General features: G+C 56.2%; 1 protein-coding gene across 2 annotated transcripts; it reads left to right on the plus strand.

Moving 5' to 3' along the window:
- Positions 1–674: 674 nt before the first annotated feature.
- Positions 675–10068, plus strand: WDR76 (WD repeat domain 76). 2 transcript variants are annotated; one of them, XM_058846481.1, is made up of 13 exons: positions 675–787; positions 996–1910; positions 2339–2431; positions 2831–2882; positions 3362–3482; positions 4096–4294; positions 4381–4424; positions 4514–4667; positions 5355–5507; positions 6092–6306; positions 6694–6846; positions 9105–9158; positions 9632–10068. In XM_058846481.1, exons 1-13 carry the CDS (start codon positions 719–721, stop codon positions 9882–9884), a joined length of 2475 nt encoding a protein of 824 aa, XP_058702464.1. In that variant the 5' UTR covers positions 675–718; the 3' UTR covers positions 9885–10068. The 2 variants fall into 2 exon arrangements, with proteins under 2 accessions (XP_058702464.1, XP_058702465.1); XM_058846482.1 differs by having other exon boundaries at positions 2827–2882; positions 4193–4294; positions 9632–10061.
- Positions 10069–10894: the final 826 nt, after the last annotated feature.

Here is a 10894-nt window from a genome sequence, read left to right on the forward strand (position 1 = left end):
GGCGCTGAGGGCGCTGAAAGCGCTGAGGGCGCTGAAGGCTCTGGGCGCGCTGCCGGAGCTGAGGGCGCTGAGGGCGCTGAAGGCGCTGGGGACACTGCGGGCGCTGAAGGCGCTGAGGGCGCTGAAGGCGCTGAGGGAGCTGAGGGTGCTGAGGGAGCTGAGGGCGCTGGGGACACTGCGGGAGCTGAGGGCGCTGAGAGCGCTGAAGGCTCTGGGCGCGCTGCCGGAGCTGAGGGCGCTGAGGGCGCTGAAGGCGCTGGGGACACTGAGGGCGCTGAAGGCGCTGAGGGCGCTGCGGGCGCTGAGGGCGCTGAAGGCTCTGGGCGCGCTGCCGGAGCTGAGGGCGCTGAAGGCGCTGAGGGCGCTGCCGGAGCTGAGGGCGCTGAAGGCTCTGGGCGCGCTGCCGGAGCTGAGGGCGCTGAAGGCTCTGGGCGCGCTGCCGGAGCTGAGGGCGCTGCCGGAGCTGAGGGCGCTGAAGGCTCTGGGCGCGCTGCCGGAGCTGAGGGCGCTGCCGGCGCTGAGGGCGCTGAAGGCTCTGGGCGCGCTGCCGGAGCTGAGGGCGCTGAGGGCGCTGCCGGAGCTGAGGGCGCTGCCGGCGCTGAGGGCGCTGAAGGCTCTGGGCGCGCTGCCGGAGCTGAGGGCGCTGCCGGCGCTGAGGGCGGGCCCGGCCGGGCCGCCCCTGTGCGGGCGGGAAGCGCCGCTCCGCCCCGCGCGCGCCATGGCGCTGTCCCAGCCCGGGCCGCCCCAGCCCGAGGAGCCGTCAGCGCACAGCGGGCAGCAGCCGCAGGTCCGGGGCCGGGGGAGGAGAGGGGCCGGGCGAGCCGGGGACTGAGATGGGAGGAGAGCCGGGGTCTGGCAGGAGAGGGGATCCGAGAGGAGCTGGGCTGTGAGGAGAGAAACCGGAGGGAGGAGAAGAGCGGGGAGGGCGGCGTTCAGGGCCCAGCGGTGCCGGGGGTCGCACCGCGGGTCCCCGCTGACTCCCGTTCACTTCGCAGGAGTGGCTCCGGTCGGGCCCCGCCGAGCCCCATTCATCCCTGCAGGAGTCCCCATCATCGGGCCCCGCCGAATCCCCTTCGCCTCCGCCGGAGTCCCAAACATCGGGCCCCACCGAGCCCCCTTCATCCCTGCAGGAGTCCCAAACATCGGGCCCCGCCGAGCCCCCTTCATTCCAGCAGGAGTCCCAAACATCGGGCCCCGCCGAGCCCCCTTCATCCCTGCAGGAGTCCCCATCATCGGGCCCCGCCGAGCCCCCTTCATTCCAGCAGGAGTCCCAAACATCGGGCCCCGCCGAGCCCCCTTCATCCCTGAAGGAGTCCCCATCATCGGGCCCCGCCGAGCCCCCTTCATCCCTGCAGGAGTCCCCATCATCGGGCCCCGCCGAGCCCCCTTCATCCCTGCAGGAGTCCCAAACATCGGGCCCCGCCGAGCCCCCTTCATCCCTGCAGGAGTCCCCATCATCGGGCCCCGCCGAGCCCACCTCGCCTCCGCAGGAGTCGCTCCCGTCAGGCCCCGCCGAGCCCCCTTCTCTCTCTCAGGAGTCCCCATCATCGGGCCCCGCCGAGCCCCTTTCGCCCCCGCTGGAGTCCCCACTATCGGGCCCCTCCGAGCCCCCCTCGCCCCGCCGGGAGTCGCCCCCGTCAGGCTCCGCCGAGCCCCGGCCGAGCGCGGCCCCGGGCCCGGCCCGGCAGCTGCGGGTGCTGCTGACGCCGCTGCCCGCATCGGCCTGGCCGCGGCCCCAGAAGCGGCTGCCGAGCCCCCGCGGCCCGGCCGGCAAGAGGCTGCGCCCGGAGCCCGACAGCGGCCCCAGAGCCCCCCCCGGCTCCCCGCCCGGCCCCAGCTCGGCTGCCCGCGGCCAGGACGGGCTGTGGGATGCGGACAGCGACGGCAGCGACGGGGGAGACGCGGCCCCGGTGAGTACCCGGGCCCCGGTTATTATCTTTATAAAAGCAAAGCTTTAAAGTGGTTTCCTTCTGTGCGTAGGTTTCTCCCCCCCCACTTTTGACCTCTGGCTCTCAGTGTCCCACTTCATTTTACCCTTTCATTGAAGTTTTAAGTTCTTTATTGAGTCTCTTAATTATTGTTTATATTATTGGAAAATTTCATAGAGTTCTTTTCATAGAGTTAATGCCAGAGTAAGTTTTGTAAAGCAAGCTGGGCCTGTATGGACAGATTTTGCTGTTTATACATGACCACCTCAATTTATATGGTCTTAGGTTTGTTACAAATATATCAAACCACTTAAAAATAATTTAATCAGTTTAGAGATTCCCTAAGCCTGGGAGCTCTCTTGCAGACATGTAACTGTATGATGGAGAGTAACTGGCTTTTCTTTCTGTAGGATGGATACTCCCACCTATCAGCCTATGAAAGGAAAAGACTCAAGAACATTACAGAAAATGCTAAATTCTTTGCTGCTCTAAAGCTGCATGAGGTTTGTACAGGATATAAATAGCATTAAAATGCTCTTTCCAGGTGTCATAATTGCACTGTCATCCCTCCTGGTGTGAAACCCTTTCCTCACTGGGGCAGCTGTGGAAGAGCTAAGGAAAGCCATGAAAATCACAGAATCCTGGAATGTTTGGAAAGGACCTTAAAGGCCCTCTGGTTCCACCTCCTGCCATGGGCAGAGACACCTTCCATAGACCAGGGTGCTCCAAGCCCCATCCAGCCTGGCCTGAAGCACTTAGGGGATGGGGCAACCACAGTTTCTTTCTTATTTTTATAAATAATTGCAGTAAGTTCATTGCTGCCTCGAGGTAATTGTATTTTATACAGGTTAATTCTTTATGCTCGTTATCTATAATTAATCTCGTTTTTCTCTTTAAGTCAGCTGCAAGACTTGAACAACTTACAACTAAAAGGCGATCTTATGTCACTAAAAGGTACAGTAACAGTAGATGAGATTTATATCCTCAGTTCTTCATTGTGGGATGAAAACAAATGTTGGGAAAAGATGGGGGCAAAAAAGAGAGAGTGTGACCAAGGTACAAGGGAGAGGGTGACCAGTGGAGGAGAAGACATTAGCCGTGCCAGAACAGTGCCAGGTCGAGCAGAAAATGAGCTGAAGCCCCAATAAAGAGCAAGCTGTGTGATGGGAGAGGGTGGGAGAGGCCTGGTGAGTGAATGGCTGGGTGGATAATGAATGAGGAGAGCCGGGAAAGGAAGCGCCCGGGTGGGATGTACCCCAGGGAAAACAGGGGTGGCACCTGTGTGTGCTTTGCAAAGTGCTTGTGGATTTGTTCCTCACTGTCACGGGCAGGAACAGCAGCCCATTCCTCCTGCTGGGGCCAGCATGGGCTGGTGTCAGTCGTGTCCCAGCTGTGCCCTTGGCTCTGTAACTGAGATGTTCCCATTGTTCCAGAGCCAAGCCTAAGAAGGTGGAGGACGAGCCGGCCCCGCGGCGATCCAGGCGCCTGCTCCGGGTGGAGCCGCTGGACATTCCCCTGCTGGAGACGTTTGCCCAGCCAGCAGCAGAGGAATATGTGAGATGGGGAAGGGCTGCAGGAGGGCTGGGTGCACAGCAGCTTTCTAAAAGCACTGCTGGTGACACTGATGGGTGGCACTGGGCGTTGCAGACCCTGAGGCAGTTGGGAAGTGGTGACACAGGGACAGGAAGGAAGGGTCAGTTCTGTCACCCCGAGCAGGTGGCAGGGTCTCACCACGAGCCAGGCAGTGCTCTGTGGCCCAGGCTGATGGCATGGTGCAGCTTGGGATCCACAGAAGGCTCCTGAGATAAAACATTCCACATCAGCAGCCCATGGAGCTGAGCAGCCTTAAATCCAAGGGTTTATTACTTTGGTTTTTATTTCACTGTAACTTCTGACCTGGTTTTATGTTCCTGGGTAATATTTCCCATCTCTTTGAAGCAGTGATGGAGCAACAAGTAAAAGCTATGTTGTTCTGAGAGGACAGGAATTTAAATCTTCCATGGAGCTGTAGAATAGATTTGAATCTGTAATAAAGGTCTTGCTGGAGTATCAGGAGAGGAGGAAACCTGGGGAGGCTGTTTGGCTGCCAGTGAAATTCTCTTCATCTTTTTAATATGGTTATGATGTCACCTTCTGTTTTTACTGTTTATTTCCTGTCCTGTTGTAGCCATGTTCTCAGAATGTCTGGTGTGGGGAAAGTCCCAGTTCACCTTGTCTGTGGTTTTAGTTGGTTTGAGTTACAAAAACTGCCAATGTCATCCCAGCCTCAGGTTCCAGTCGGACCTTTGCCCATGGTTCCAGAGGATCAGGCAGAGAGCAGTAAATGGACAGAGGCCTTACTGGGCACGTGGATGAGGATAAGTGAGGTATTATTGGTTTAATTAGTTATTTTTGGATAATGCCATTTCACTTGGGCTCTGATTTTGATTAAATATCTCCTTTGTGTCTGTAGCTGAAAGCAGAATGTGCTGACCAGGGCACACCTGACATAAAGAGGTAACAGCTCTGAAAACAGCAGCCAGAACTGTCTGGTCCTCCTTCCTTCCCTAGTGAGCGTTCTGCTGGTTGTCATTTTGGTTCTCCAGGTACCAGGAGAGCCTGAGCAGCATGGTGCTGAGCGAGGAGAACATCAGGAAGGTGGTGAAAGCCCGGGTGTGTTCCATGGCCATCCACCCTTCTGAAAGCACCATCCTTGTGGCAGCTGGAGACAAGTTGGGGCACATTGGCCTCTGGAATGTGGTGAGTGGTTGATGCGCTCCCCATCTGAACAGGTGTGTGGTTCAGGACAGCTGCAGGTGGGGCACAGCCTGGGGTGCCATTTTGTCAGGCTCATGAGAGTGTTTTAGGTTTTTCCATTCTTAGGGATAGTACCTGGTGCTTGTCAAGAGTGATTGTCAAACTTAGAGTTGCCAGAATGGCTTTCCCTTTTGCTCTACCTTGTTTTTTCTGAAGTTTGAGAGCAGAGTCATCTTTGTGGGGTGAACCAGAACTTGGTCCAAAATGACCTGTTCAGTTTCTTTTAAAATAACAAAATGATGCAAAATTTAGAAGAGAGGACACATGAGATCCTGCTTTCATGCAGTTTGGGTCACAAATTCAGCCTGAGCTCTCAGTGACCCAGTGTGTCCATATTTTGATGTGGTAGCAGAAAGCAGCTATGGGTGAAAATGATCCAGGTGCTGCTGTCCAGGGCTGGTGGCTGCAGTGGCACTAATTGCAGCAGGAAGTCGCAGCTTTTCATAATTAGGGACTAGAAACAGCCTCACTGTCCATATTACCTGTGCTGGAGTGTCCTCTCACTCAGCACCCTCTGCATCCTCCAAAAATACATCCAAAACCCAGGGATTTGGCTTTGAGAGTTGTAGTAATGAACACAAATAACTCTGGTGATCAGCACTTGTGTCTGTGGGATCTGTCGTTTTGCAGAGCTGCAGGACTGAGGAAGGATACCACATGTTCATCCCTCACAGCTTCCAGGTCAACTGCATGCACTTCTCTCCCTGCAACCCTGCTCACCTGCTGTCCCTCAGCAATGACACTCTGCGCTGTGGCGATGTCACCAGGGCTGTCTTTGATGAGGTGAGGCACTGCTGGGACCAAGCACAGGCACTGCTTGCACCAAGTCATTATTTGTTGTTTTATTAACAAGAAAGTTCAAGTTCTGTTTCCACAAGGACACGTGAATCAAACTTTAGTTAACATCTCATAAATAGGGAGCAGTTTCCTACTCACCAAAACCCAGTGACAGCCTGGGTGCTCCCAGTTTGAAGTTTACATTTCTGCACGTGATTAAAAGTTTCTGGAGCGCTGGAGAAGGGAAAGATATCCTTAATCCTTGCTCAGTGTGTGCTCAAGGCCAACAGCCCTATGATTGCTGGAACACAGAGGTGCCAGTGCCTTGTAGGAGCTCTGACAGGGAATTTGGAGTGTGCAGCTGCTGGTCTGGTTTGGATGGTTAATTATCTCCTAATTATTTCCCCGGTGGAAAGCATCCCTGTTTCACAGGTTACCTGTGTGGCTGGGTGAGGCTGTCGCATGGGCTGCATGGTTTTTAGTGAATTCAGAAGGGAGAGGATGAAACCATAGCCCAGGGAGTGTTTGGGTGTTCGAGCAACTGGCTGTTTCCTTTAGTCCTGGTGACATTTGACCTTCCCCGGGCTCAGATCTGCAGGAGTGAGGAGAGCTTCTCGTGCTTCGACTTCCTGGAAGAGCACGCCTGCAGTGCCCTGGTGAGCCACTGGGGCGGGGTGGTGGCTGTGGTGGACACCCGCACCCCGGGGGCATCCTCGGAGCTCTCTGCGGACATCGGCTTCGGGAGGACACGGACAGTCCACGTGCACCCCGTCAACAAACACTATTTCCTGGCTGCTGGATTGCTGTACGTAGCCCAGACTGAACTGCTTGTTTTCTCACTGGTCTCTGTGCTGGGGAGAGATGGGGCTCAGGAGTTTCTCAGCCTGGGTGTGTAGTCAAAGCTGTCTGAGTGCTTTTAGGAAACAGGTTTTCAGTCCTTAGCAGGACTCATGGTGGGATTTGGTTTGATTTCCCAAACCACGTGGGGACAGATGGGCCCTGGTGGGCTTTGGCACAGAGGGACTTTATGGAGGGCAGGTTTGGGGTGGTCTTGGTGCTCCCCAAATCCCTCAGAGCCACCATTTGAGTGGCTATTGAAGCTCTGAAGCAGCTCCCACACAGTCTGCCGTGCTCTGGAGCTTTTTTGGCGGATGAAGGATAATTACTGCAGTGTGTGTGGTACCTGTTGCAGGGACGTTTGTGTTTTCGATGTTCGGTACCTGAAGGCCAAGGGGAACAAGCCCCTGAGCTCTCTCACAGGACACACCAAAAGCGTGGCCTCGGCCTATTTCTCACCTGTCACTGGGAGCAGGGTGGTCACAGTGTGTGCTGATGACAAACTGAGGTAAGGCTGTGGCAGGAATAATCCTCAGGGAAAATACTGACTGGGCAGTTTATCCTCATTACTATTAGTATTAGTATTAGTATTAGTATTAGTATTAGTATTAGTATTTCTCCACATGACTCATCATTGAGAACCTTCTGTCTTTATCACTTAAAAAAAATGATAAAATATTTACTTGCACACACATTTTTAATGTTTTTTTTTGCTTGGTTGTTTTTTTCCTAATTCTCATTTTGCCTCGGGATATTTATCAGTAAAAATACACAGGTACTGTTAATCTTTAAAAAACAATCAAACAAAATCAAAACCCACAAAAACAGCCAGCCAAAACCTGGCTGGTGAACACACAGACAAAATGCTCAGAAACAAAATTTGTTTGTAGCTGATACTTGAAATAAGGATGGTATCAGCTCTTGTGTAAATAGCCTGCTTGTGTTAGAGGTTCTTTTTCTCCTGGTTACTTTGTGACCATAATTTAGATAATTACCTGGGCAGGTTTTGCCCCAGGGGTGGCATTCCCCAAGGTCCCGGGGGTGAAGGAGCAGGGGGATGGCCCTGGGGCTCTGCAGCCCCTCCTGGGATGGCTGCAGCTCCAGCTGAGCACCTCGGGCAGCTGCAGCTGGATCCTGCTCTGTGTACCCCACACTCCCGGCAGCTGCAGCTCCCAGCTGGGATCTGCTCCATGTACCCCACACTCCCGGGCAGCTGCAGCTCCCAGCTGGATCCTGCTCCGTGTACCCCACACTCCCGGGCAGCTGCAGCTCCCAGCTGGATCCTGCTCCGTGTACCCCACACTCCCGGGCAGCTGCAGCTCCCAGCTGGATCCTGCTCCGTGTACCCCACACTCCCGGCAGCTGCAGCTCCCAGCTGGGATCTGCTCCGTGTACCCCGCACTCCCGGGCAGCTCCAGCTCCCAGCTGGGATCTGCTCCATGTACCCCACACTCCTGACAGCTGCAGCTCCCAGCTGGGATCTGCTCCGTGTACCCCGCACTCCCGGGCAGCTGCAGCTCCCAGCTGGGATCTGCTCCGTGTACCCCGCACTCTCGGGCAGCTGCAGCTCCCAGCTGGGATCTGCTCCATGTACCCCACACTCCCGGGCAGCTGCAGCTCCCAGCTGGATCCTGCTCCGTGTACCCCACACTCCCGGCAGCTGCAGCTCCCAGCTGGGATCTGCTCCGTGTACCCCGCACTCCCGGGCAGCTGCAGCTCCCAGCTGGGATCTGCTCCATGTACCCCACACTCCCGGGCAGCTGCAGCTCCCAGCTGGGATCTGCTCCGTGTACCCCACACTCCCGGGCAGCTGCAGCTCCCAGCTGGGATCTGCTCCGTGTACCCCGCACTCCCGGGCAGCTGCAGCTCCCAGCTGGGATCTGCTCCGTGTACCCCACACTCCCGGCAGCTGCAGCTGGATCCTGCTCCGTGTACCCCACACTCCCGGGCAGCTGCAGCTCCCAGCTGGATCCTGCTCCGTGTACCCCACACTCCCGGCAGCTGCAGCTGGATCCTGCTCCGTGTACCCCACACTCCCGGCAGCTGCAGCTCCCAGCTGGATCCTGCTCCGTGTACCCCACACTCCCGGGCAGCTGCAGCTCCCAGCTGGATCCTGCTCCGTGTACCCCACACTCCCGGGCAGCTGCAGCTCCCAGCTGGATCCTGCTCCGTGTACCCTGCACTCCCGGGCAGCTGCAGCTCCCAGCTGGATCCTGCTCCGTGTACCCCACACTCTCGGGCAGCTGCAGCTCCCAGCTGGATCCTGCTCTGTGTACCCCACACTCCCGGGCAGCTGCAGCTCCCAGCTGGGATCTGCTCTGTGTACCCCACACTCCCGGCAGCTGCAGCTCCCAGCTGGATCCTGCTCTGTGTACCCCGCACTCCCGGGCAGCTGCAGCTCCCAGCTGGGATCTGCTCCGTGTACCCCACACTCTCGGGCAGCTGCAGCTCCCAGCTGGGATCTGCTCTGTGTACCCCGCACTCTCGGGCAGCTGCAGCTCCCAGCTGGATCCTGCTCCGTGTACCCCGCACTCCCGGGCAGCTGCAGCTCCCAGCTGGATCCTGCTCCATGTACCCCACACTCCCGGGCAGCTGCAGCTCCCAGCTGGATCCTGCTCCGTGTACCCCGCACTCCCGGGCAGCTGCAGCTCCCAGCTGGGATCTGCTCCGTGTACCCCGCACTCCCGGGCCCAGGGGATGCTCTGTGAGGGAGGGGCTGCATTTCTGGGACAGGTTCATGGTGTTAATGTGCTCTTCTGTGCCCAGGGTCTACGACACCACATCCCTGTCACCCACGGCCAAACTGCTCAGCTCCATCGGGTAAGGACAGCACACCTGGGCCAAGGCAGCGCCGTGGCTGCTGCTGTGGGTCTGGAGGGATGGGACACAGGGAATGGCTTCCCACTGCTGGACAAGCAGGGATAGATGGGCTTTGGGGAAGGAATTGTTCCCTGGGAGGGTGGGCAGCCCTGGCACAGGTGCCCAGAGCAGCTGTGGCAGCCCCTGGAGCCCTGGAATGTCCCAGGCCAGGTTGGACAGGGTTTGGAGCAGCCTGGGACAGTGGGAGGTGACCCTGCCATGGCAGGGGTGGCACTGGCTGTTCCCTAAGGTCTCTCCCAACCCAAACCGTTCTGGTGTTCTTGTCCCATGCTGCCCATCCCAGGGCTGCACTGCAGGGATCTGAGCACTGCAGCGTGGATGCTGAAGGTTCAGAAGGCAGGGGAGCAGATGGGACATGAATGATGGTTTGAAGTGCTGGGTTCACAAGGAGGAATGTTCCTCTTCCCCTGCAGACACAACAACAACACGGGCCGCTGGCTGACCCGCTTCAGGGCCATCTGGGACCCCAAGCAGGAGCACTGCTTCCTGGTGGGCAGCATGGCACAGCCCAGGCAGATCCAGGTCTTCCAGGACACCGGGAAACTGCTGCACTCCTTCTGCAACGTGGACTGCCTCGCCTCCGTGTGCTCCATCAACGTCGTGCACCCCAGCCAGAACATCCTGGTGGGAGGCAACTCCAGCGGCCGCCTTCACGTGTTCAAATAGAAGTGCCTTAGATCTTCATTCCTCACCTTTCTGCATTGACTTTGTTCATTCCGTATTCAGCAGTTCCCAAGCTGACTGTTGTTTCTCAGGACAGAAATGTACTTTGAAAGTCTTAAAATAAATTGTTTAAACTGCCTTTGGTACCCGGGTCTTCCATGGAAATAGAAGTGATCCTTGAGCCCCCCAGCCCCCTCCCCAGCTCTGTTCCCTTCCCTGGATAAGCTCCAGCCCCTCAGTGCTTCCCTTGTGCTGAGGGGCCCAAAACTCCCAGGTGCAATTTGTGAAATCGTGCTCCTGTACTGCAGAGACACACGAGGGACTCACCTGCATCTCTGGAGCTCTCACTCCAGTGAGAAGCTGCTAAAAGACCAAATTTCTCACGGTTTGAGCTGTTTTCACTTGAGTAAACAAAAATCAGAATCACTGAACAAAGCTCATCCCGACTCTGCTTTTCATGATATTTAAATATTTATTTAAATTTAAAAATACTTTTCATGGCACCAATGATTTTATGCTAACTAAGGTATTGGATATGTAGAAAAAGGTACATTTTGAAGGAAAAAAAGATGTAACTTACAGTATTTGGCACATGAAAGGTTAATCTCTAGGTTTTCTTTATGAAAACTAAGAAATTCACATTTTCAGGTATTTTACTGTCTACTGCTGAAAGATGCAGTATGCTAGGACGAGATTCATGGGTTTCTGATCTCAGAACCTACAGAAACAACATTTTGATAGAAAGACGGGTAAAACTAACAGGGCCTGAAACACACGACAGGATCTGGGACAGACGGGAGAAACGTACAGGGGAAAATCACCAATTCTCGTGGTTCTGCAGTAAAACGCTGGGTGACAACGGCAGAGGTGACCTGGGGCTGGCACAGAGCGTTACCCGAGGAAAGCCAAGGTGGAAGGTCCCAGGTGGGGGCTCGGAGGATGTTCCCAAGGGATGGAGCTGTGCTGTCACACGTCACACAGGACATTGCAGTGAGGAGAGGAGGAGGAGGAGG

The sequence above is a fragment of the Poecile atricapillus genome, chromosome 11, assembly GCF_030490865.1.
Source record: "Poecile atricapillus isolate bPoeAtr1 chromosome 11, bPoeAtr1.hap1, whole genome shotgun sequence".
NCBI classification, from domain to species: domain Eukaryota; kingdom Metazoa; phylum Chordata; class Aves; order Passeriformes; family Paridae; genus Poecile; species Poecile atricapillus.

Excerpts from the sequence above, each read along its gene's own strand:
- WDR76 (XM_058846481.1), top strand. The coding sequence starts at position 719 with ATGGCGCTGTCCCAGCCCGGGCCGCCCCAGCCCGAGGAGCCGTCAGCG. Across the intron at positions 788-995 it reads ACAGCGGGCAGCAGCCGCAG|GAGTGGCTCCGGTCGGGCCC; the intron begins GTCCGGGGCCGG and ends TTCACTTCGCAG. Across the intron at positions 3,483-4,095 it reads AGCCAGCAGCAGAGGAATAT|CCATGTTCTCAGAATGTCTG; the intron begins GTGAGATGGGGA and ends GTCCTGTTGTAG.